This window comes from Rhamphochromis sp. 'chilingali', assembly GCF_963969265.1.
Source record: "Rhamphochromis sp. 'chilingali' genome assembly, chromosome: 1".
NCBI lineage: Eukaryota > Metazoa > Chordata > Actinopteri > Cichliformes > Cichlidae > Rhamphochromis > Rhamphochromis sp. 'chilingali'.
The window spans coordinates 26,943,167-26,970,760 of NC_137929.1; the positions used below are offsets into that span (position 1 = coordinate 26,943,167).

Consider the following 27,594-nt stretch of genomic DNA (forward strand, 5'->3'; position numbering starts at 1 on the left):
CCTCTTCTTGCTTTCAGGAATGTGATGCAATGAATTTTTATTGAATGCATACTGTGGACCCTTCGACACATTCACATTACCTACGTGAGGTTAAGGTCTATAAGATCCAAGTGACCCCCCCATCATACCTACTGATAGTGTATTGTCTTCTTTTATGGTAATTGTAGATTCGATTAGACTGCCACTCTGGATTGTAGGAGAGAGAAGCTTTAGGTGATGACGTGTGTGTTTACCAAAGGGGTACAGACACAGCAAAAACTCACACTAGCATTAGTATGGGTTCAGTGAAGCTCTTTTATTATTTCCAAGATTTTTTTCTCAGTGAGTTCACTTTAAAGGAGCAATCATTTTTTTAAATGTCTGTTCCAGGTAAACACGATTCCTTCTCCCATATCTATATTATATTTGAATAGCAGTTTTATGGATGCTTGTGATCGAACACTAAATGACAAACATTATCCATAATGATATGGTCAGTGCCCTCACTGAGCTGATGGCATTTTGCAAATACTTCTATTGATGCATTGTTCCAAAAACACCTCACCGATGCACATGTGTGTGGGTATTCTGAAATCTTTTTACACACTCACATTGTGTAGCCCTGTCTTAATTAGGTAAAGAACTCATAATGTTAATTGTCTTCTTTTACCTTGCTTCACTCATACACTCACTTCATTAGGTGTGCCTACATGAAGTGTAGGTGTACAGAATCCCACCGTTGCTGCAGATTTATTGGCTCGATATCCATGATGAGAATCTCCCATTTGACCACATCTTAAAAGTGCCTAACCTAATAGTTGCAACCTAAGTTGTAATAATCGACTTACTGCTGTCTTCCTATGAGCTTGCAGTAGTCTGACCAGTCTCCTCAAGCATCAATAAGACATTTTTTTACCCTACCACTGGGTATTTTCTGTTTTTGGACCATTATTTCCAAACCCTAGAGTGGGAAAAATGTGGGAAAATCCCAGCAGATCAGCAGTTTCTGAAATACTAAAAGCAGCTCATCTAAATGATCTTTTCTTCCCCATTCTGATGCTTGGTTTGACCTTCAAAAGCTCTTCTTGACCATGTTCTTAAATGCATTGAGTTGCTGCCATTTGATTGGCTGATGAGATATTTGTCTTAATGAGGAGTTGAACAGGTATTCCTAATAAAAAGGGCAGTGAGAGTAGATGCTCTTATTAAACATGGCCAAAGTTTCAGATAACAAGGTGAGCATATATACAAAGAATAGCTGTAAGGCAAAAACTCAGTTTCCTCTCGAGCACGCAGGTCTAAATGTGAATAAAGAAATCATTGGCTTGAACTGTGCGACATGCAAAGCCACCTTTAAATTTAAGGTGGCTTTGCGGCCAGCTGTCTTCAATACAGACATCAGCTGTGTCACTTTACTTGTTCATCAGTTAATGTCACCAGATATCGAACTGGGACTTTTATGTGCCAAATTGCAATCATTCACAATCAGCAAGGACCAAATGCAATAAATAAACACAAGAAAGAGCCACAGTAATGAAGTCATTTTTGTAGCATAGCTCATTTTATTGTTTAAACAGTTTTGCATAGGAAATATATCCACTTCCAGTAATTGACTGCAGTAAAAACAGCTGCTAGCAGTATAGGCTGGATATAACAGTAACAATCACAAAAAGTTGAGCCTTATTTACACTGATTTTAATCTTGTGGCAATTTTAGCCCCTGCACCAAATGTAACTAGCTTGAAGGCATCGCCTATTGGGTGGCGTTGATAAAAATCAATAAAAGAAGGGATATCAAGGCCTTTGCTATACAGTTCACAATGGACACCTGTGGCTCCTAAACTGTAAATGAAAAGATGAAAAGAACAAAAAAAAAAAAAAGAACAAAAAAAAAAAAAAAGGTTTTCCAAAAGTCCTCTAAAACATACATTCAGATACATACATAGACCTTTGCACACACTTGCAGTGTAACTACGATCACTACTGGAGACTGTTTACATATTGTTTTGTTGGTGTTGTTGTTGTTGTTCCTTTTATATATTTATTTAAATATAGATTCCACCGTGATTCCTAAAATAGAAATGTGTGCGCAGCGGGAAGTAAAAGTGCCACAAGACCCAAAAAGAAATCAGCCCTGCAGAGAAAAATGGTGACTAAAGAAATTCCGTCATTGCGCTTAATGTAGCACTGACCCTCCCGCCCAACTCCCCCTCCCTCCCTGAAAAAAAAAAAGAAAAAAGAAGAATTTCCTATTATTATTATTTTTTAACAAATCCGACGTGGGCATCGTGTGCTGACGTAATTCAAAAATGAATAAATCACAAAAAAAAAAAAAAAAACACCAAAAGAAGTGATAAAGAGCATATTTTCAGAAGCGTTTGCCACATTCTGCTTGGTGTGACGCCGTTTTCTTCTCGCCACGTAGGAAAGTTAAGCTTATCACATTCTACATATTGTATACAACAGACACTTGGACAGCTTGAACAGGCACTGCATTGCTATCTTTTAGTCTCCTTTTGGTGAATGTTACATCCTGTAAAAATGCTGGTTTTTCATGTTTCATAACAACCTGATGCCAAGTGACTAGCAGCTAGCCAAAGTATGGAAGATGTATATTGCTCATGTAGGATGAAAATGAAGTTTTCTCTTAAGTCTGCATGTGTACAAGCCTCTCAGTCCCTACAGAATGTGTGACATTCAGTTAAAAAGGAACAATCTCACATATTGCATGAGTGCCACAGGTCCTCCTTGCATAAAGTCGTCCTGTTTCTCTGCGATCGCAGCGATCAGTGTAATAATACTTTCCAGTCTCAGTATTTGCTCTGAATGGGGGCTCTTGAAGCTGCTGATGGGTTGAACACTGATTTTTTAAACCCGAAAACACTAGCTCAGCTGGAAGGTACAGTACCCTAATCTGAAGCACCTGAAAAGCATGTAGTATTTGTTTGTAGTGTGAATGGAGGGTTTCCTATAGTACATCAGGTTTTGACAACGTGTGAAATGACAAAAGTGCAAAATGAGTGGATGCTTTCTTTTAGGAAATTCTTAAAACAACATCGCCTGCATGCGAACGACGCGCACGGCTCCAAACTTGCCAGATATACGGTGAGATGCAGCACCAATCACGTTGTGACAATTGTGATTCTTTTTTTTTAAGAACAAGAAGAAAAAGGAAAAAAATAAAATCCGACAGATTCATCAAGGACGTTTGTCACTGCAGATTTTACCCTGCTTCTCACTTAAGGTCAGGTGCAAACTGGGGCCTTTGCCTTACAGGTTTACTTCCCAGCTGCTACAAGAAACACACTCACACCACAATCTTGTTGGACAAGAATTCACACCCATTTCCAAAGAAAAGAAAAAAAAACCAACCCCCGAGATAAATCACATCACACGCTCTATGGCCACACTACTGAAAGAACAACAATTCAAATATTCATGAAGTCTTTCCCAAGTGGAAATATCTAAGCACTAACCAAGTTCAGAAATAATATTAATAAGAATAAAAAAAGCCTTCAATGTTGTTGTTTCTTAATATTTATGGATCAGTACAGAATACACACTCCCTCCCCGACCCCCCCTCTTTTTTCTTTACATACAGGAACACCTGATGAAAACACTAATCAGAGAAACCTGGAGAGTTCTAACTCAAATCCAGTCTCTGAAACAAACAAATCCAAATTTAAAAAAACATTTTTTTGTTTGTTTTTTCTTTTTCTTTTTTTCCTAAAATGGAATTGACTCATTTTCCCCAGAAATGAACATTTACAAATGTGGGCTTCAAAGAAGAACTCCCCCGAAAGTTTACAGTGTACAAACTCCTGTCCTACGGCAGGCTTTTTCTTTTCCTCGACAGAAAGACCCTCATCTTCTATCGCTGTGTAGTGTCGGAGGCACTCGATCATACATCCAGCTCGGAAATTTAACCGCGTACGCACTTGCACGCACGCTCAAGCTGCCAAAGCAGAGTTCAGCCTCGCAGACCGCAGCTATCGACGCAGTCAGGATATTTACCATTATGTACAGTCTCCTCTTCAAACAGACACCAGCACAGTGACCCTGACACACTTTTAAGTTGCGCACACAACACACACACACACACACACACACACACACACACACACACACACACACACACACACACACACACACACACACACACACACACACACACACACACACACTTGGGGACAATGCACTTCAGTGGGGTCTCCAATGGCCAAAGGCTGCAAAGCACTTATAGTTTTTTTCCTTTTAGAAGAAAAAAAAGCAACCAAGAAAAAAAAAAAAAAGAGCAGTGCACTTACAACGGGGTGACTTTTTTCGTTTTGTTTTTTTCAAACATTTTCTTTCTGCGTGAGAAATCTGGGTGAAGACGGAGAGATTGAGCTTGACTTGAGGATTACTTTTTAACAACGATTTCTGCTCCTTAGCCCTCTGCTGGCGCCGGAGAGCTCTCGGGGGAACTCTCCGAAGGAAAACGTTTCTTTCACGATTGCAGGGAAAGAGTGCAAAAGGTGTCATAGCAGCACTGGCTGCGCTGCAGCTTTCTGCGAGAAATTTTTTTTTACAATAAAAATGGCAAGGTATCGATTGATATAAATAATGCCCTGTAATACGCCTGAGAGGTTTAGTTTGACTTCTGAACACTGTAGGACGAGGATGGGGGGTGGGGGAGATGATTGCCTATGTGCTATTTAAGTGCTAGATTTTTTCTCCTAGTGGATTCTATTTAAGCTTCTACTGGGGGCATTTGGACAGGAAGTTAGAAGACACCACACTCCTGCAGTCCAATATTTCCTTTAACATACTCTACGGGGCTTCTGCTAGGGAAGCGTCTCAGGAATTGACATATGTGCATATCGTATATACATTTATACAAATCTACTACTTATAAAATACTTTCTAAAGGCTTGCTTGAGCCTGTCTGGAACTGATTTCAACAGGTCTCACTAGCATTAGTCGGTGTGTGATTGTTGCGCAGTCACAGGCCACTTCACTGATGTGTTTAAGGCATCTACTTGGGAATTGCATTAGGCGACATCTAGAATAGCACGGCGTAAAGATTTGGAAAAACGCGCGCGACGCTATCGGCTGCGGCTCTCGGGGAGCCGAGACAGAACGGGATTCTACGCAAAAACGATTTCTTCAAATGATTGTCGCGCTCAAGTCAAGCTGTCTCTCCAGTGGAAGAAGAAGAAAAAAGAGCTCCTTCAAGGTCACACGCTAGCACCCCAGGTGGAAAGTTGAAAGTAAGAGTCACAGTAGACCAATCAGTGACTTTGCAGCCGCAGCAAGCCCAAGGGTGCATCATTTTAAGATAAGTATTTCTAGAAAAATACCACCCCTCCTCCCAAATCTCCCAAATTCATAATACACGGGAACTTGTCTCACCGTCATTCGGTAGGCCTACAAGCTAAAGAAAGAAAAAAAGGAGAAAAAAAAGACCTTGTCTCACACTGCATAGAAAGCAGTCCCCACTTTGGTCGATAAAAAAGGAAAAGAAAAAAACACCCACAACAACAACAACAACAACAACATCATCAACAACAACAACGACAAACAACGATATCAACAAAATAAATGCATTACAATATTATCTATCTCCAAACTAGCTTCTAATAATTGACGCATCTATAAGCACTACCTACATAGGCAAAACTTGGTATTGCATAATTTTCATAATTCTGAATTCCACCCTCCGCAATAGTAACTGGAAGATGAACAAAATGAGCATTGAGAAAAGAGAAAAAAAAAAAAGGAAAACAAAAGATGACAGGTTATTAGAAAAACCACCAAAATACTGAAAACAAACAAACAAACAAACAAAAAAATGCTGGTTGATTACAAACTTTAAAACGGCAACTATACACAGCCTTGATATGCAATGTAACTGTGACATAGAGTAGTACATGAAGTTAAAAATCAACAATTTCATTCAGAGTACAAAACAATTCTTATCATAAAAATGTTAATTTTTTTTCTATAATGATAAATGCAGCAAAAAACAAGTGTAGTGATGTCTCTATATTCAAAGGCAAGGCACGTAATGTGGACTATATGTCATCGTGCAAATTAAGAGTACTGGAGAGATTTTTTTTTCCTCGTATATAAATATGTCTGGACTGGAGAGGCAATGGCCGTGAACACGCCACGCGCAATTCTTGATTTCGGGGATTTGCCACCACCTGGATTCGGAATTTCAGCTTTCAACCTCTTCCACTTTAGAGTTAACCTTGCACAAACTGTAGCTTTACCCATAAGCCCACGCTACATTTGCATGAATAATACAAATTTTCCCATGAATTAACACTTCTTATTTTCTTTTTTTCCGTAAACATAAGCTTTAGAAGCTGTTGGCCAAATGCGTATGCTCTTGATCTCATCGTGAACATTTATGCGCACTATGTGCATCTCGTTTTCGTTACTTACGATTTTTCTGAAATAAATAAAAAAAAAAAATCTCCCCATAATGATGGGAAGGGCTCAAAATAAGTGCTGGTTTTGCTCAGCGCTGCACAGGTAGCTTTAATGCTCGCCTTCAACTGCCTTTCCTACTTAATGTTTTTACTTTTTAAATTTTTTTTTACTTTTTTCCACGCGAGGAGACGGATATCGTGACTGAAATCAAATTCAGATGTTTCTCAAACATTTTACCCATAAAACATTTCATATTTATCCCCCTTCCTTTAGAGTCTTAGGGCTGACAGACTGATAGCTTCCCTTCAAAAATTCAATTGCACTTGCCTCTGTCGCATTTTTTTTTTTTTTTTATATTCCTTTTTTTAAAGGAGATGCTAATTCTTTCGTGAGGGGTCCAATCTCAAGCCTAGCATTTAGTGTTGTTTTGAAAACTGCATTTAGAGTTCTCAACCTTTACCCATAAAGCCCCTTTCAGACATGCACTCCTCTCCATTAATCTGACAGCATCTTAACATTTACGGGCAGCTTTCGACACGGCGCAGGTCTCAGTCGTACTGACGGACAGGCATGCACAAGTTTACCGTACAGAAGAGGGCGTTTTCACTGTTTTCACAGCAGATATTTTAACATATCAAAGCAGGAAAGGGTGCAACATGCAGATGTTCTGTGACGACCCACTGGTGTCACCACTTAACACTCTAGGTAACCTCTTAACCATCACTTTTCAATTGGAAAGCTGTGAACTGGTGCGGTTTTTAGCCAAAACATGTCCCACAGGACAGGAACTGCTATCTGTCTGGATGCTGGATGACGCTCCAGATGATGGCAGTTTACCCCACCAGCACCCATCCTAACTTGTGCAGACTTTGTTGCCCTTTCAGCCAGGAGGGTTTGCTTTTGGCGTCCAGCGTTGCCACTGAAGAACATCCTGTGCCCATCTCAGAGATGCTGCTGGCTCAGACCAAGTAAAAAGGTCGGGGAAGTCCTGCTGTTGCGTTTGCTTGCTCACTGACCAGCTTGCCATGACTTACTGGGACACTTAATGAAAACTGAGCCATCATCCTGTCATGTGGAAATGTCTCCTGTGAACAGGGTCTGTGGCGGCGAAGAGAATTAAATATCGCCGGGCACATCTTGCGGCCACAAATGCAGCAAGCCTTTTGCACATACCGAGGCTGTCTGCGGCGCTGCCATGAGGAGCGTTCACGTAAGAGTTACCGGGGTCTTAATCGCTTTGACAAACCCGTGAAGCCATGTCTGAAAGGGGCCTAAGTGTTTACATTAATTCATGAAGTAAGTAGCAGTAAAGAATAAACAAAGTCAACACATTTTTCTGAACAAAGAGTCGTATCACAGTAAACTGAAATCAAATGGAAGAAGAAACACTCTGAATTCACAAGTTTTTGTTCCTATGGTGCACACAGTGAATCGTTTGATGCGGGAAAGCCTCTTCTCAAGAGGTCTCAGTTGGAGAGCTTAGAGTCTCTGAGCCATCCACCAGGCAGAGGTTGTCAAATATGCAGACCCCCTCACTTATGCGTGTGTGTGTGTGGGTGTGTTTGTAAATCTAGATTTTACATCTTCCTCCAACATGGAAAAATAATAGGAATCGCCGCTAAGAGACTAGAGTGTCATGCAATAAAACATTAAGGCATCTATACATCACAGTATCTGAATGGATTGCAAAGTTCTGCAACACACAACAACTGACTGGTGGGTGGTAGGTGTGTGTGTTTGTGTGTGTGTGGGCCGGGGTGAGGAGACAGCAGACCTGAAGCTTCTTGGTTTTTTTTTTTTTCTTCTTTCCTCTGAACGAACCCTCATCTTCACTTCAGGGCCAGTGTCCATCATCGGGAGGGACGGGAGTGGGGAGGGAACAAGGAGGGGCTGGGATGAGGGTTGGGGGGGGATAGTAGAGAGGGTTATGCAGCGCTTGCTGCTTTGCTGGTTTCATCCATGGCTGTGGACACCTGTAGTGCTAGCTCCGCACTACCAACGCCCCCACCCATCTATCCACCCTGGGGGTCATCCGGCCTCTGTGTGATCAGTTCCCTGTCTCGGCGGGGACCAGGGGCTCACCAATGATGTTTATGCTGTAGTTCTGGTGGACATTTGTTGGCAGAATCGGAGTCCCGTTCGACACTTGGAATGGAACTAAGCTCGCCCAGGTACCAGGACTGTGGAGACAGAGAGACAGAGAGAGAGACAAAGAGATTACTCCTGTGCCGTTTGCAGTCAAAATCAGATTCTTTCACCCAGTTATCCTGAACGCTGCTTCGCTAATGACCAGCTCTGCTGTCATTGAGGTTCGTGGTCTCGCTGTTGGTTTGTTCAAACGCAGATAAACAAAAAAAAAGCTCGTTAAACTAAGCTGAGGGGATCCCACTTGATTCCCAGTGAAGGACATCGTGTGAGAGGGCCGTGACGCAGCCGCTCTTCTGTGCATTAACGGCGGTGGAGAAAAGCGCGATGGGGGGGAGGAGGAGCGCGATTGGTAGCGGCGGTGAAGGAGGAGTGGTTGTGGGTAAAAAGTGTGGGGGTCCCTACACAAAGCTGTTCCATCCCTATTCATCTCACGCTAATGGCAAAACAACACAGTGATTGTTCCTGGGGAGCAACGATGCTAACTGAAAACGCGAGCGGGAACAAACAGCATGTTGTTCCCGAGGGGTGCTGCGCAACGTAGATGTCAGATAATTAGCCCCCCCTTGCTCTTTTCTTCCCCGCAGGGCCCCAGTGTGCACTCATCTAACCCCCTCCCACCTCTCGTATCACTCCCGCTAAGTATGAAAATACCTGTGTTACACTTTTCACCAATAACCGATGCACGCATACGAAGCATCAGCACGCTGTTGCAGCAGCTGAAACGTGATGGATGGAAAAAAGAGCAGGAAACAGATAAAAGTGAGGAACGCAGGAGTGAAGGGAAAATGCAGAAAAAAGGAAAGAAAAGGAAAGCAGGCTTAGATGGGAAAAGGGGACAAGGAGGTTTTGTTTTTTGGGGGTTTTCTTCACATGAAACAAAACACAAGACAAGCCTCGAGTCTGATGATGCTCCTGTGCAGAGACTCGACTCTTTGTGAAACTTCAGTATTAGAACAACACTGTCTGGGCTCATAAAAGCAACTCATCAACCAGTCTGCATTTTTTACAAATCACTAGTCACCGCTCTTTTACTTAAAACAATGGAAGTGCAAATTCAATTCACCTCACGGCCCGAGAGGCCCGACTCGCTAATAAAGAGTGAAAGACAGAAAACACAAGAGCCGAGGAGACGCATTCAAAACAAAAGCAAACATCACTCAAGTTTTAGGTTGCGTTTCAGTGCGCAAAGTGTTAAAAAAAGACTTCAAGGCTAATCCTCTCTAGCAGTTTTTTTTACCGTCCAGCCCGTCCTCGTTCTATCCTCTTCCCTCCCTCCTTCTCTCTTTCACTCTGCCAAAAATCATCGGACAGGAAACGGGGGATTAAGTTTTTCCTACCTTTCTGAACAAAGAGCGCACAGAGCAGCCAAGGACTGCAGCGCTCTCCTTTTCTTTCTTCCTTCCTTCCCTTCTTTTATCTCGCAATGTTTCGCTTTTCTTATGAAACGCCTCTCAGGTAATGACTTACATTGTTTAGTAGGTGTGTGCGGGGGGTCAAACAGCTACAAAAATGCACTTTTTTTTTGCACAGATCAGTTTTAAACTGGCTGCCTGTCCGCACCTGCATCCTATAAGTAGGTTTTTTGTTTTACAGTACAGAATAACTCTCTGCATCAGTGTCTGTGCATGCATTAGGGTGTGTGTGTGTGTGTGTGTGTGGGGATCAGTTGCCTCATTAGTATGACTGAACTTGTGCAGGAACTAAGGGCCCCATTCACAGGAAGTTAGATGTTCAGGCATTTTGTCCCCTGTAGCTTTTAAATAATTAAAAAGACATAACATAAAGACAAACATTTTATTTGAAGCTATTTGTTGTTGTTGCAATCTTAACCTGCATCAGTGCAGCTCCTCTAGATTTTGTCTCCACACGAGCAGCTCTGAGCACGGCTAAAAGACCTGACCTCCATCGCCGCGTTTCCTTAGGTAACCTTCAAGATGGCCTTCCCCTGCCCTGTCCGGCTCCCAAACCTCACTAATTCTACTCCCCGCGAGCACAGCCTGGCCATACAGCGTGCTTCGTTTAAGGATTAGCTCCCTAAATTAGATTATCTAATGGCATCTTAATGGATTGCTGACCCATTTCCTGCACAATAGCAACATGCGAGTCTGGCAGCTTTTTAATTTGAGGGCTAGTACTGAAGAGGCCTAGCGAAGCGCCCCATTTAAAGGGGCGAGCAAGATAAAGGAGAAATCAAACTGATCTCATCTGTATGTTGAACGATTGGGCGTAAATAATCCATCAAAGAGGGGAAAAAAAGTGTAATAGAATTACCGTCCCCATCCTCGCAATAACTAAACTGAATCCAGTCGGGATCTATTCTATCTTTTCTTATTACTGTACGAGTCACATGGCGAAAGGAGGAGGAGTGAGCTGGAGTGCGAGTGGAAAAAGAGACCTCAGGCTTGCAGCGGGGGACATTTTTCTCTGCTATCTCTACTGGCCCATTAGGAGGCCTTTCGAAGGGGGTTCTGCTGTGTGCGTTTGTGTTTGTAAAAACATTTGTAACTTCAGCGAGCGCAAAATGACCTGTACACCCACACACACACACACACTCACCCACACACACTGTACATATCCAGGGAAAAGGGGAAAGGGGAGACGTAACAGGAAAAGGCTTAGCTCAGCTTGCTCGCTCTAGCATGGTGAAATGGTTCAGGTTTTCCCCCAGAGAGGGAGAGATACAGTATGGAAGCGAGGGAGGAGGGGTGTGTGTGTGTGTGTGGAAGGTGGGGGGTCTGTAACTTTAAGTTACAGAGAGTAAAGCATTACTTGAGCACAAAGTTAAACAAAGCTAAGCTTGTTTAAATACAGCGAGCAACTTAACCGCACATGGCTAACAATCTGACCTGAAATGACTTCCTTTTTTAAATTTTCCACATGCTTTGTCAAATTAGTTACATCAAAGCATTATTTTGTTGTTTTTATTAAGAATGAATCCAAGAGGAAGAAAGGCTTTATTTCAAAAGCTGAATCACACTGCAAGAGTTGTCGTTATGCAGCGAAATATAATATTGGTATTTGTATTTATCGCTTTCCAACAGATATGAAAAGAAAATATGACCTTCTCCTCTCGTGGTTTGTGTTCGTCTGCATTTACAAAAGTCGGTTCTGGGGAAAACAGAATGAAGGGACTCCGCTGCTAATCGAATTCTCAAGTGCAAAACAAGAAGAAGTTACTGGGAAATGTATAAAACTATTAAGGCATGGAAAAGGAGATGAAGCCACAGAAAGGGGGCGGGGGAAAGAAAACATGAGGGAGACACAAGGAAACGTGTGTTTTATCAAAGGCATGACCTCATCTCGAAAAAGGTCAACATCTGCAGCAATAACAGCCACGGCTACTGGCCCCGTAATTGCGTTTATATGTGAACGTAAAGAGGAGACAATCAAGGAAATCATACATTATACTGAGTTACTCATTTCAATGCTTATATGTTGTGTGTTTGTGCATGTGCTGAAAGAGAGACAGAGAGAGACGGCATGAAAGAATGAAAAGGTTACCTTTGCCAAGTAATCCCCAAAGTGTCGTCAGTGGCACTGGGGCCATAATGCCTGCCGTTTTGAGTCACGCTCCAGTCACACTTCCTCAGCTGTCAATTGAAACCTAGCAGTCAGATCACTGGGCCAAGACAACTTCCACTTCAGATTACACTACAACTCAACACTGTATACACACATGCATGCAAAAGAGCCTAGGACAGGAGCACGGGAAATAAAAAATAGATTTTTTTTAAAAAAAGGCTCCAAAATGAATCCTAAGAATGAAAACTGAGTCAGTGTTTTTAATACTTATTGAGATAAAATAACAGCTACAGGTGAAACAGACAGAAAATAAAAAGCATGCATTACAGTTAGTGGAAACAGCTAACCTGGAAGCAAAACAAAAAACAAAACGAAGTTAGTTAGTTAGAAAATGTGAGTGGCATCATACAGGAAGTTCATCTGTGAGCAGTCTCTACTGTTTTATCTTGTTTATTTATTTATTTCATTTTACCTGGTAAACCAATGAAGCCATGCAATCCACTGGATGCATGCACCCTGTCCATAATGATTGCTTCACTCTAAGTGCACTTTCAGATTCAGGACGCATGCCCTCAAGCATGCAGACTTTTTTCATTAGCTAACTGTTTTTATTGATTAAGGGTCGCAATTACAATGAAGTTACAGCACTCGCCCACACACACACACACACAAATACACGCACGCGCCAACGCGCACACTAACCCCTTCTCCCCTGTTTTAAGACATGCCAACCTGACATACAGATTACAAATTACTGCAACAAAAAAAGCCACGCACAAACTGTGTCTCCTTTGCATGCATTATGCGAGCGCACGTGTTGGCAATCCAGCTGAGAGCTATCTCTGCCAATACCAACCTAACCTTGCCCTGTGGTCAACACATTCATTTAGTAATGCATCAGGATAAAACTGCACTGTTAGCACTCCTCGTGCAGTGGCAGACGTTTTGCAGAGGCTCTTAAGAGGGATTTAATCAGATATACGCATACGCTGAATATTCAGAGCCATTTGCAACGGTCAAGAAATGTGTTCTTTTTTCTCCGAGCACCTGGATGAACACATCGGGAGGGAGGGGTGGTGTGGGGGCTGATGGTTTCCTACTTAAGCCATACTTAAATTGAGGGATGTTTGCGTTGTGTTCCTTCATCTTTCCTGGAACAAATGTGAAGTAATGGCAAGAAACAACCAGCAAAGGGAATTCATTTTAAGCAACGGTGACGCAATAACAGTCATTTGGTTTCAATTTAATGTATCGGTTTCACTTGATGAATTGCTTTGAGCGGCTGATTAATAAAACTGAATAGGAAACAACGCAAACTTGTTTCATTCAGTGTGTTTTCTTAGTATTTATCAAATGCTGGGAGACCAAACCCCCACGCTGTTCCCGCACTCTCCAGCCTGACAAAAGCTTGGAGAGAATGCGCGGGTTGGGCCAGACGCTCGGTGCCACCGCTCCTCGAGGGGCTCGCCATCTGTCCGCTGGCACCGACACATCAGAGTCGCACGGGCAGCGGGGAAAAAAGGGGAAGGAGCCGGGGAACGTTAGCAAACAGATGCGGGCAGATTGTGGATTAGAATCCTTCCTTAGATAATACCAAATGACATCTGATCACGGATCTTTCCCTGCGGAATGCTAGATGGTGGCATTCCCTCGAGGGGTTAACCAAGGCGAGAGATGAATGGAGGGTTTTCACACATTCATTGCCTGGGAATCGTAGAGCAGGTGTGAGAGCGTGTGGTGGTGGTGGTTTGTTTTGTGTTTTCATTTTGAAGCCTAGTATTAGTGTGTCTGTGTCCGAGGATCTCTATTTCGGTGGTGCGACATTTTAAAATAGGCATGAGGTGAGAAGTAGATTTTTTTTTTAAATTTATTAGCAAGTTATCACAGGAGACATGCTTTTTTATAGCAATGAGATATAAATTTAACAATAATTCGTAATTCGGTGATGATCAGGAAACTTGGGTATTCCAAAAAATGTCGTTCCATCAGAGCCCTCTGCTTTTGGTTTATTTTATTTAATATCTCTGGCAGCGGCAAGGAAATGCGAAACAGATTCAATGGAAGTCACGGCCTCTATCAATCACACATACAGACAGAGACTGAACCTCCACGGTCCAGACACAAGGCTGACCGCATTTAAAAACCTTGACTGTCTCTTTCCCGTTCCTTCTCGTCCTCGTTCCTACCGAGCCTAGCCAGAAACGGCTTCAACCAAACAACTGACATCGTCAGTAAAGTCTTATGGACCCCCCACACAATACGCATCATTGCCAGATGAGGACAATGACTGAGCATTCGGTGAAAGTGTTTAGTCCTGAGGGACTTGGCTCGGTGTCTCTCTCCGCTCCACGGGGCCAGATCCTAGGCCGCTAAATCATACCACAGAAAACAAAAACAACTGCGACAAGCAGAAGCATGATGAATCAATGCGAGGACTGTTTAGACTTCCTTAAGCCGACACAAACATTTATTCTTGGCGATATAGCATGTAACCTTTCAGAAAGGTATCATTGTTATGCTTACAAGGCTCTCATTCTTCTACATTTCTAAGCTACTGTCTTTTTGATAAAATGCTTCCCAAACCAAATCTAAGGGAATATGTAAGGCCCAAAATAATTCATCTTTTGACTTGTCAGTGCAATAAAATCACAGAATTATGCCAACAAAACATAACTGTCATTAACTAATAAAACTAGTAATTAAATCTTTGACTATATTTCTTTATTTTAAGTGCCAACAGTCCTTACTGAGGGGATCTTTATATATCTGGCTGATTTCAAAATCTGAAACAGAAAGGCTTTGTAGCCTCGGGGAGCCACGGTTTGGACAAAATTCAGCAGTTCATGCAGCTACTCTCAGACTGCCGCTGTCTTGTGTAGTCACTTTGTGCCCCACTGAAAGAAGTAGCAGGGCTACTAGAAATGTGGAAGACAAACTGTGCGACATCAGCCAAGTGAATCCTCCCTCTCCTCCTCCCTCTCCTCCCGAGTGGGATAAAAGCATCCCACGACTGCTGACAAATATTCCCCCCTGTGTTTTTTTTGGGGTTTTTTTGCCCTGATTTTAGGAAATTCAAGTGAAAAAGGCAGAGAGAAAAGGAAAGACAGAAAGAGAAGTGAGGAAATAGAGGCCAGCTTTGTCTTTTTTTTTTTCAAACTAAACATAAAAAAAAGTGAGCTGAGGAGAAACCCAGCGATCATTATGTAGCTGTGTGCAGATGCATTCAATTAGTTGTGGTTGGAAAAGCCTTGGCTCAGAACAGCGCTTTCAATAAGACTGGGTAGGGGAGAGCACTCTCCCTCTCTCGTCCGACAACACCGCAACAGTTCTAACCTCGCACATACGCACACCCCCACACACAGAGAGACACACACATCTATCCCAGGACATCCTGTAGCCAGTCCTGAGGCAACCACCCGACACCAACGCTACATATTTAGCACATGTACGGTAAATGAGGTAAATGAGTGTGCTGACTACGTGTGGTATGCGTGTGAGAGCTTCTAAAGTACGTGTAGAGGAAACAAAAACACATTTCACTCTCAAAAGCATCCATGTGTACCATCCAGCTTCTAATGGCAATGACCCTTCACCTTTCTTAAGGTCTCTTTTTCCTCAAGTGTGGAATTTAAATTCAAGCACACTCACTCAAAATGATAGTTTAAAATGGGCATAATTTAAGCTGTTAATTTAAGCTTCTCAATTCCAAAGTGAAAATATTATGCTTGCATATCAAAGGTTCAATTGTGGTTTGAACAAACAAACAAACAAACAAACAAATAAAAGAAAGCATTGCTAATTTTTTATGCCAGCATCCACGGCTATGGTTGACCTCAACTTATCTGTTGTTTAATCTGAACTTCTGAAGTGCTCTAATCTAAAGGGATCGTTTACTGCTCCCTAGAAGTCAGTAACAGTGTGTTTCTGGATTTTGTAGAGAGCAGGGATTTGATAAAATGGGTGGAGACGTGGGAAGGGGTGAAAGGATAAGATGAACAGGTGAGCTGAGTGCTGAAGGGGGTGAAACCTCACCTGTTGCTGGTGCAGGAAGGTGGGATCTCTAGGGTTTAGGCTCACAAAACGATTAGCTGTTGGCGTGCCAGGCGATGAGTAGCCTGGGTAGCATAGCATCACAAAAAAACAAAACAAAAACAGGAATAAGTGTCTGGATTCAAATTTGGATGTCGGGAATTTACATGGAATTGACTGCTGTAACCATAGTAACATTGTTAAATTCCACTGATACTCTAAACTATAAACATATAGTGAAAACTGCCTGCAGGGGTTCCGCAAGATTCAATGCTGGGACCACTCTGATTCTTTTTATCGTTTGCTTCTAATGTCAGACACAGCCTAAAATCTGTTTGTCCCCCACTAGTGGTTTATGGTCTCACCTGGCTGCACTGACAAGCATACTCCCGGCCATACAGTTGGCATGGTTACCAGAATACTGATACTGAGTGATTGAAACAGACAAACTGCTAACTAGCTTTGTGTCACTCTCATGTTCACTTACTCTTCAAGGGTTATTTTATTCTAAGAGAAATAATTAGATCAGTGCTGCCCTTAGAAATGACTTTCCACCTTAAGTGCGATGCAAATTGAAAAGATGCAAATTTAGAGCACAGACTATACACTACATTAAAAAGCACAATCCAGTGTGTTTCTAGCGTGAGCTACTACACTGTGAGGAAGTGCTGTATTTGCTGTACTGTAGGTACTGTGTGTCAGTAGTGGGCAGCAGGTACTGGAGCTCACCTTCTGTTGATGTGGTGATGGGCTTGGTGTCTGGCATGGAAAGCGAGACAGGTCGCACAGCGCCGTGGTGTGGGGAGGGAGCCAAAACTGGGGTGAAGTGGCCTGGGACCTTTCCAACAACCTGACCACTGCTGTTAGGCTGCAGGTGGGGTACAGATGATATAAAAAAAAAAAACACAACAACAACACAATTATGCACTTTATTTTTTTTTAAGACCTGAAATAAGTGTCACAGCAAACACGAGCTGCATGTTCTTGTAAAAACACCACCTAAAATCTTTCACTTCTCTTTTATTTGAAACATAATTCAGTAGGAGTAATAGAAACCAGGATCATACTCAAATAATGCATCTGAATTAACACAAAAAGCAAAGAAAATCTGTTTTCCCCCCTAAACATCCACATGTAAGAACCGCATTTGCTTTGCCCGCCACCAAAAACGTGTCACCTTATAAAACGACAGACTGTGTCCAGTGACTTGAGTTTACAAGCGCTTGCTCCCTTGTTAATCTGCAGAGGGGTAGATCTCAATAAACCAAGACAAGCATGCAACAAACTGAACACTAAAGAGGCTGAACATCCTATCACGGCGTCATTTCCCTCCTTTTCGGGGGAGGGGGGGACGGGACATAACCGCCTCTGTTTGCCCTGAGAAACTTACACTTAACAACAAAAGATTGCTGGACCACTGACTCTCACACTTAATGCTCCGCCTGAAGAAAGGATTTTAGTACTTTCAGCCGCTGTCCTGTCACAGTTATTACCAAAACTCTGGGGGGCATGAGCAACAATAGATCTTCAGTCAATGACAATGTAATTCCTACATGATTCTAAACAATGATTTTAATGGCGCTCATAAATGGAATTTAGGGGGACCCGGGCATGAAAAGACGGAGAGAGAGCTGTGGAGTGACCTGTTACAATGGCGTGAATGTGCCAGTATAGAAAGAAAAGCAGTGGGACTATATATATGGAGAAGGAAATAAAGGAAGCTAGTGGGAGCTACTCTTTCAGACGGCTGGAGACTGTCTGGGGCGTTCATTTCGGGGCCGCCCCAAGTTCAAAACTCAAACAGGCCTTTTTGGAAAAGAATTGTGTCCGCAGGGTTCCCTTCCATGTGAATAGAATGTTTAATTAGAGTGTAATATAATCTGCGTTAAAGCAAGCATAAAAACATTCTGGCACTCGTCCATGGGATTATAAGCGCTGTGTTATTTGCTGTGCCCCCCCAACCTTCGCTACCCCCCTCACCTCAGTCTTCTTGCGCTCTCTCTTCCCTACCGGAGCCCACCTCGCTAGCCAAGTCACCCCCCCCAACTTTCCAGCACCCCAGCAGAGGGCCAGTTAATTCTGCACAAGAGCCGGGCCCCGGCAACGGCAAATATTTACAACCTTTATCATTCCCCGCGGTTTTTCTCTGGAGTAACCCTCTCTCCTCCCCACCTCCCCACACTTCCAGCCCGCTCCCTGCTCTGGAGATGGAGCCGTCTACGAGGCCTTTGTTTACAGTTAGAACAGCGGGGATATAAAACTCACATAAATATCACACGGCTCTCTCATCTATAGAGACGCCTGCTAGCTCTCTCCAACACACTGGCCGCAGTGTGTACCCTGAATGTAGAAAAGCCCAGAGCTATTTGATTTACTGCCACGTCTCCGTGCAGTATTGTTTGTCATGTGTGACTGCAATTGCAATAGTTTGTCCAGTATTTTTTATTTTTTTAATAGAGTCACGCGGTTGATTTAAAAACAAAAAACAAAAAACAAATATAAGGCTGGGAATGTGCTATAACCTTTGGCGTGAGCTCTATATCAAGCAGAATATATATATGCTTTTTCTGTCACATGAAGTGGCAACAAAAAAAAATCAGTACTTTCTCCTCTGATATCATGTGATTTACACTAAATTCATTAATTTAAAGTGTAGTTTTGCCTTTTTTCCAATATTCTATCCCCTCAAAAAGTGGGAGGGAGGCAGGAGTCCATCAAATTTAGTCATCCTAAGTGTATAAAAAGTGCAGTTTGAGGTTTGTAATATAAAGATATTTAGAGCAGGAAAAAATAATCTTCCCTGATGCAAAAAGCACTAATGAGGCAGTAATGCTGAAATACAGACAAACAAATGCTGTAATTCATACATTCGTTCTCATCTTTAATCTGTCGGATGGAAACGGAGCCCAATAATATAACAAAGAACGACTAGAGGCCGTGAAAGTTGTGCCAAACAACCCTACGACTTCTGGCTGAAGATCTGGCTTACAGCCTTTTGAAAACACGGGGGAAAAACGAAAAGACAAAAAAAGTTTGACCTGGCTGCTCTGCGGGCTGGACGGGTCATATGACGGCACGTAGCTCTTGAGGGAATCAGCAGGGTTGAGATGAGGCGGGTAGCGGATGGTGGGGTGCGAGAAGTAGGACGACGCCGTCGGGGGCAAGATAGCCGAGGCCGAGAACTGCAGCGGCGAGTGTGGAGGGGGGCTCCTCGCCGATATAACTGCAAGACACGCAGACAAAGGAGCGGAGAGAGTATGAGCCTTTGACTGTGTTTAGGCAGGGAATGAAGTCAAACGTTAAAGAAGAGAGTCAGCATTTGGAACTCACCACTGTGTCCTACACTTGTTAGGCCTGGGTGATGAGGCTGAGGGAAAGTGCTGAGTCGTGGTGAGGAGTCCTGCGGAGAGGTCGGGCTGAACAGCGGCTTCTCTGGCTTCTTCATCGTAGGAGAGGACATGTCTGCTGGTAGGGAAGGGCACACGAACACGTGAATGAATCTGCACTCAGAAAACGTTAGCGAGCCTTTTTGATTATTGCTCAAAAGTTGAGCTTCTTTCAGGTTACAGTCATGGGACTCAAGTAAAAAAAAGTTTCTCCCAACTTCCCTGACATGAAATGACTTCCCTAATGGAAAAAAATGAACTTTTAAATATTTTCTTTTGCAGATTTTTAAATTTTTTTTGTTGAAAATTAATCAAAGATTTCCCCGTAGCTTGTACTAATTCTTCCATTTCTCATGAATGAAAGGAGCTGAGTGCCAAAAATGAATTACAGTTGAAATTAAGCAGAATTTGATCTGCTTGAGATTAGTGCGATCAGGGGACCGTTTCTTTTCCCCCCCCCCTTCCCTTTCGCCAGCAAATGTAACTCACAGATGAAAAATGGACTCTGCAAATTGCAGACATCCCCAAGGGTCAAAATCACATATAATCTCTGGAATCATTATAAACCACCGGACATCCGCTAGAAATAAAAAATGTGTCTTCTGTCATGTCTGAGAAGACAATTAAATCCAGTGAAGTGACACGCAGTCGGAAAGCAGCTGGTCGCTCAAATAGGATTTAAGGAATCTCAAGACCCTCACGTAATCTTAAATAGAATATTACAGTGTTACATCTGCTTTGTTTGGCCTCACACACTGTTTGACAAGCCACCGTAATTCCCCATGAATAATCCTGGAGGCTCAGCACAAGACACGGAATTTGTTTAGGCAATTCGTGTAGTTCTATGAAGTCAAAGTAGGTGCACAAACTCAACTTACGAGTCGCTCATTATTGCTGCTCTACACTTTCGTGAGCAATGTTCTGCTGTCACGGCTGCGCAGTTTTCAATTTTCCATGGTAAGACGCAGTGTCTGAAGGGAACGTGATAACAAATAGATCCGAAAGGCAGTGGCTTATGTCTGCTTGTGCTTCTTCTATGAACATTCATCAAGTGCTTTTCTGGTCTGTCACAGATTCTTGCGGTGTATAACTTTCACATCATTCATCTCTTCCCCCCCATCCTCCAAAAAAAAAAAGAAAGAAAGAAGCTGTGTAAACCCCATTTGTTCAGACGTTTCTGTAGCGTTAACCGTCCTTCCCTCCCTTTTCCTAACAACAGGGAAGGATCCACCCAAGTGACGGGAAAAATCGCTCATCACCAGAGGAGAGAGCGACAAAGGTGGCTGGAATTCAGGGGGATTTCCCAGTCTGAGGTTGCAAGAGGATACAGGCTTAAGTGCTTTCATTTTGTGTCAGAGGAAGAAATACCTTGGAGAAGATTTATATCGCTACCTAATGTTTCCAGTAAAAAAAAGAAAAAAAAAGGGAAATATTTTCTCTAGAAGAAGTATTCAGCGTCTCCTCTCTTCTGCTAATTAACTGCTTCAGAGACTGTCCCAAGAAATTAAACTGAACAATTAATTAACAGTCGTTAAACACTTTAAATAGTTTAAATAAAAAGGTCCAAAGTGTCCTTGCAGTTAGAGCGGATTGGCCGTCCTTTGGAAACAATATATTTTGTATTAAAGGGGGTAAATATGACACCGTAATGCAAAAAAAGGAGACAAATGTGAAAATGTACAGTACTTTAACCAGAGCACAACACAAGAAAGAAACTATTTCTTCCACTACATGGTGAGGTTTTGTCAAACGGCAACCATGTGGACAAAATAATTGCTTGGCACTTAGTATGACTCATATGGGTTTAATATCACCCCACTTCTCATTTATTCTCTCTTGACAGAGTAATGGCTGTCTTTGGAGAGTTTCCTACCCACTGCTTTCCCTTTCTCCTCACCCCAAGTGTCTAAGTTTACACAGAGCCATACTCTCAGGCCTTGTGCACAGGGACACGCTGAAATTTCATGCAGCCACATTGGGCTGTGGCTGAATCCCACCAGTGCTGCGCCTCCTGTGTATCATGTGGTGTTTTTCCCCACTCAGCCTTCCTACTTATTATATTAAAATAGTTGAGCAAACCAAAAGAGAAGTGTTCAAAGTTCAGACCGAAGCTAGAAGCCGCAACAGGGGGGAAGAGATGTGCTTTACTTTCAATGATACCGTTCATCACGTTCAAACAAAATGTTTACTACTGCCTCACTTGGTTAAATCCAGATGAAGTGTGGGCATCGGAGTGTTGAAGGAAGTCAGCAGAGAGTGAGAATGATCTGGAAACGTGGGAAAGCGAGGCCTTAATTAAAAGGGCGACGGGCTCTGCTCTGCACCGGGAGACGGCGAAATAAGACGTGCAAGCGGCCCTGTGAAGATCTCACTCTCTCTCGGACGGAAACACACATCTTTATCTACTTCCTTATAATGTGAGCCCCATGCATTCGCTTATTACGAGTTCTTTCCCTTCTGTGCATTGAACTCGATCATCAAAAGTCCACCGATTGGCTTTTTGTCCATAACTCACTGCAGATCTAAATCGGATGAGGTTTATGAAAAAGAAAGCGCCGCGTAAACACAAACTTAGAAGGAAATTCCAGGGAGCTGTTGCATACAGATAATAATTCACTTCAAAGCAGTTGAGCCAACACTCTACGCTACTTCCTTTATACAAGCGACAGGTGCGAGAGAACAAAGATTTGTATTCAACCAGCAACTCCAAACAAATGTATGTATTTATAATGACTGTTGATGCCCAAGGCTATATCTGCCATGGTATGTATTTTCAGAGCGGTGAGCAGCATTGATGCACAGTAGGTTATGACAAGGCTGAGAGTTTAAGAGAGTTCAGCTGCTGTTGCAAAACAATGCTAGGTGTTCACTTTGATCAGATCTATTTGCATACAAGGACACAAGATCTTCTCATCCCTCTGCAAATTATCTCCACATGCTCTTGTGCAACCGTGAGCCGAGCACTCTGTATGTTTGTGCAACCATGTAAATTAGAAGGAGAACGATACTGGGAAAGACTCACCTCCGTCTCTGTCGCGCCAGTTTGCCTGACTGTTTGGCGGGCTGGGTGACGAGTAGAAGTCGGGTCCCGTCGGGCTGGTGTCCATGTTCTCCTCCATGTTGACGGTTTTGGGCCTTTTGCTGCACACATGGAGAAGTTTACGGTTTGATGCAGACAGTAGTTTGGGGGACCGCAACTTTCGAGAACGCAAGATGGTGTCAATACTGATTTAGGGGCAGTTGGAGAAGATGTTTGACAAAGATTAACTGGCATTATGTACAAGCTTAGTTAAAAGGAAGAGTCCAATATTTTGGGAAACACCCTTGTTTGCTCTGTTGCCAATAGTTAGATGGGAAGACTGATGTCACTCTCCTGTTAGTGTGCTAACTCTAAAGCTAAGGGCTGGAGATGTTTAGCTTAGCTTAGCATAAAGATGGAAAGCAGAGGGATGCAGCTTTATACTGACTAAACAAATGTAGTATAATGCGGTAGGCACATTTGTCATCATCTTTGTTTCATTTGTGGTTCATTTTGGCAAAAATATATACAAAACAGTATCTCGGAAGAAGTCAGTGCACTTCCCTTAAATTTAATAAGATATTTTTGTGTTTAAAATGATCAGATAAGAAAGCAAAGTCACTCTGACGCTGCAGCAGCACTTTTATCTCCAAATAGCTCTTATCCTGAAACTATCTGTTGCCGTAACTTCCACTGACCTGCCAGGAGGGGAGGACAGGGGGCGATGCAGCCCCACGCTGGAGTTCAGGTCATGATAGTAAGGTTGGCTGGGCATGTCCGCCATGGAGAAGTTTACTGTTGCACCGTGGGTAATGGGCACTGCAAAGGACACAGAGAAAAGGAAATCAATGTCATCACCATCTTTCGCACAATTAGATGCACAACGGCTTCATCGGCTTGTGTGTTTAGAACAGGCGAGTTATTTTTATTTGGCTAGATTTCTATTTGGCTTTACAACAAATTAAAGAGTGAAATGTTTTTCTTTTTGCATTAAATGCCTCTTGTGAAAGTTAAAACGATGCCTTCGGCTTGCTTCTAAAGAAACTCGTGGCAAACGTTCACAATCGCCAGCATTTCCTTCACTTCTTTATCATCGGGCGCAAAACTTGGCAGTTTCCTCACATAATGATTTACAGTGGAAAAGGTGTTGTTTTTCTCACTGCGGTCAAGGTGAGGGATATTGTTTCAGTGGGGGCCAGGCCTGTGTTTACAGAACAAAAGAGGTTCACCACCCAGCTTCGCTCTCTCCCGCTCTCTTTTTCCTCTGCCTCTCACTTTATCTCTCTTCAGTGTGTGGCCCGCAAGGCAGCCTGCAGCTCGAGCGGTTGGTTGGTTTGGAGTGGATGAGAGGATGGAGTGTGTGGCGCCGTCTGTTGTGGTCTGAGGTTCACCACTGGCCTATCCCTCCACCAGCCTCCACCCTGGCAGCCCGCTGTAGCCCTGGCAAAGGCCCCTACCTGCTGCTACCCATACCGAGCTGTCTGTGGAGGAATGCACCCGGCCCGCGGACGCTTAAGATGAGACCATTGTTTTTATTTTGTCTGTTTTTTTTTTAATTTTCTCATTCATAGCTTTGAACATTCCCGACGATTTCTCTGTGTGCTGGTTTCTCTTTATGGCTCTTGGCTCAGCACAATATTTGTTGACGATGCCACTTGGCCACCCTGCCAGTCATCTCATTTGATCATCTGGGCTTGGACATTTAGGCGTGAAAACCACCCCAAAACAAAAACATTAAATAGACAATGATTCTGAATCGGCTGCAGGAGAGGATTTACTTTGAGTAAATTCGCTCAACAGTTGCCCGTGCATGCCCACGTTTTCTGTTGACAAAATATTGTTACACTTGCAGTCGAGGCTCCTGTTGCAAATAATGAGCGTCCTCGGCGAAATGCAGGACTGCAAATCAGCCTTGAACTCCACAGCCCCCCTTTCATGGACTTCAAAGAATGTCTCAACGGCCTGGAGAGTTGGGAGAGAAGCGCGATGACGGACGAGTGGCTGCTTAGATATCTTCCCAGGGAGCGACTGGCTGAGTGAGTGACAATTCCTGTGCGTCCGTCGACCTTTTTAAAATTCCAGCGTGACTTCAGTCGGCTTTAGTGAAACCAGGCTCGGTCACATGAGAGCAAACATGGCAGCTCAGAGGCCATCTGGTCAGGGGGCACATTAAACACTAAACAAAAACACAGAGTCTTTCAAAAGGATATTCAGTGTGCGAGCATGGAAACAAGTAGGTCCTGTCTTTCACAGCACAATGAACGAGACAGCTGAGACAAAGTGGCTCACGCTTCCATCAGAGACGTGCTATGCACTACATAAACTACCAAAAAATTCAGATTTAATCAGCATTTGTTGTTAGCATTGCAGTGAGATTTTTTCCAAATATAAAGACATACTTGAACTATATACAATTATTTTCTCCTACTCTCCTCCTAAGTCCATGCTGACATATTAAAATTGTTTGTTTTGTCTACTCCAAAAACCCAAATAATTTCCTTGAGAAGCTGGAAGTGACATATTTAATTCATAAGTGATCTCCATGAGTCAACAATAAATATTTCCTAATTTATGTAAGTATCCCTGCTTATTCTACACCACACTAACCATCGGATTAAAACTAGCTGGAAGGCGGTGCAAGATACAGACAACACATGGAGGTATGTTTCTTTAAAACGCTCGTTGTTGAGGGTGACTGGGGTCTTTGTGCACCACAGGCGCATTCGCTACAGTTACAGCTCAGAGGCAACACAGGTAAAAGGTGCCTTGACGTGCCCTCAGTTATCATTGGAGTCCTGGAGGGACGACGGTTAACGGCTCTGCGCGGGGCGGACATGTCTATACAGATGATTGCAGGCTCATACAGACAGCTGTGCACTCAAGTGCTCTTTTTCTCGCAAAAGCAGACCAGCCAAACTGGATTATCCACACTACAGCTGTGTGGTGGGTTTCAGTAAATACAGAGATTATGAGGAAAACAGAATTTTAAGTGGCTGTTGAGGGTTAAGGCACTTTTATTTGTTTTGTTTTGTCTTTCTTAAATCTGTTTTTTCTCTTCATATGAAAACACATTAACACACAGAGCCTGCGCACACCCACACGAGTCTTTTCAATCGTCGTACCTTCAGTTCTATTCACTAATTAGACCCTAGTTGCCTGTGAATAGACCGACAGAGTGTCAGCTTTTTGACCTTGATATTAACTTTGTTAAACCTGTTACACGGTCAACATATCTCTAAAGCTCCAGCTTGGCTCCACCCGTGTTTAACATAACCACACGTCTGATCAGTGATAAGAGAAAGACACACACATTAAAAGCAATATAAGAGCTCTATACTCACTTCTGGACACTCGCACTAGTTCTGCAACACTGAAGACTCCTGATTTGATGAAACTGTCTTCCAAATACACTGAAACATAATAAGCAATGATTAATGAAGCTGTGGCTTTCTCATGTAATTATTTCCTTGTAAAATGAACAATAACACGAGATTTATTACGGCTATTAAATTATTTCATTAGACATGGATGGAGCTAAAGAACCTATTTTATTTCTTCTTTTTTATTATGATTTTTTTCCCCCCTTTCAAGTTGTGTTTGCATGCAAATTGATTAGTATCTTCTTTCAGTCAGGAAACTGTTCAAACAAAACAAACTGTCATTTAAAAACATTTTAAATTTGGAAGATATCATAAGATTATAAAGAATGTATTATACATTAAATTATGGATATAATTTATGGATTATGGATTTAGGAACGGGCAGTTTTTAAAAAATCGAAAAATGGAAAAGGAAAGTGCATGGGTCACGGTCTATTTCCTGAAAGCGTCAATTATTATTATTCGTATTATTGTTGTTATTTTTTCCATCTAGTATTTTAAGCACAAGTGCTGAGTGACTCGCTTTGTTTCTGGCCTGACATGTTTAAACAAATGCCGAGGACAAAACCATTCCTGTGCAGCGCAGCAAAGAGTGACAGGACAGGTGTGTGTGTGTGTGTGTGTGTGTGTGTGTGTGTGTGTGTGTGTGTGTGTGTGTGTGTGTGTGTGTGAGAGAGAGGCGGAGGACACGCAGGCTGCCGCTGCTGTGAGAACTGAAGACGAGTCCGTGCTGAACAGCAGGTCCTGCCCGTTTGATCAATACAATGGTAGAACTTCACCACTGTAAATATTGACACTGTTACGATATAACAGCATGAAATAGCTGCAGAAAAGCATAATCATAAAAACAATCATTTGCAGAACCTTAGACTGCTCGAGTTTTCTTTTTTAAACGAAGCTGCTCTGAATGAGGTAGAACACGGTTATTTAAGCACAGCCAGATTTTTTTCTTCTTCTGTTTTTTAGAAAACAATTTTCAGACTAAATAAAGTACCCCTAATGTGTGGGTGTGTGTGTGTGTGTGTGTGTTTTCTTCCCCGGTTTACACTATAGTGTGTATGCCCTGCCCAGAACTCATCAGCGCTAATCAGATGCTGTCAGTCATGTAAAATACTCAGACAGGTTACTGACACCCAAATGAAGCTGGCTCTGCTTTGATTTAAAGCCAAAGGCACTCGGGCTGTGCCAGAAAGATAGATGGGCATCTCGATTGGCACCTACTAAGCTTAATGCCTCAAGTGAGCCAATGGCTTTTGCGAGGAACTGTGCCACTGCCGAAGGCCTCCCAGGCCTGAGTCATTGGCTCGCTAGCATGTTTTTCTTGGCACCGGTATCAGCAGAACCTGCTCTTGAGGTAGAAAACTAATTATACTTCTCAAACTATTTTCATTCCAGCACTGTGACGACACAGTGCAGGTCAGTCCAGGGGAACAACGGCACTGTCAAAGAATATTCTCTACAGCTCAGCTCTGCTGGCTCACCTTGACACACTCAACTACCAGCCAAAGGCGCAATATGCTGTAACATTTTCACTCCAGATCTTTTTGGATTTTTTTGAAAACACAGAAGCTCCGACTGGGGTGATGAACTCAAATGTTATTCTTTCCTTAGCCTACATAAAGTTTACAACTTAGGCTTTAGCCAGGGAATTTTCAAAAGTGATACTAACTTGAATTTTACTTTTTTTTAACATTTACCAACTGTCTGTTTAG

At 42.7% G+C, this 27,594-nt stretch overlaps 1 protein-coding gene across 5 annotated transcripts in view; it reads right to left on the minus strand.

The window, feature by feature from the left end:
* Positions 1-1,540: 1,540 nt before the first annotated feature.
* Positions 1,541-27,594, minus strand: part of LOC308412197 (nuclear factor 1 B-type-like) — a 64,533-nt gene continuing 38,479 nt past the window's right edge. For 2 of the 5 annotated variants that reach the window (XM_080906365.1, XM_080906363.1), the window contains exons 4-12: positions 25,844-25,912; positions 23,201-23,321; positions 22,506-22,624; positions 19,428-19,562; positions 19,136-19,320; positions 16,827-16,965; positions 16,101-16,183; positions 12,048-12,136; positions 1,541-8,578 (exon numbers count right to left, since the gene is read on the minus strand). In XM_080906365.1, the coding sequence (XP_080762491.1) occupies positions 8,446-8,578; positions 12,048-12,136; positions 16,101-16,183; positions 16,827-16,965; positions 19,136-19,320; positions 19,428-19,562; positions 22,506-22,624; positions 23,201-23,321; positions 25,844-25,912 (1,073 nt within the window). In that variant the 3' untranslated portion in view covers positions 1,541-8,445. Of the gene's footprint in view, positions 8,579-12,047; positions 12,137-16,100; positions 16,184-16,826; positions 19,321-19,427; positions 19,563-22,505; positions 22,625-23,200; positions 23,322-25,843; positions 25,913-27,594 lie in introns of those variants that run through there. The other 3 variants (XM_080906364.1, XM_080906366.1, XM_080906367.1) reach the window with 3 other exon arrangements.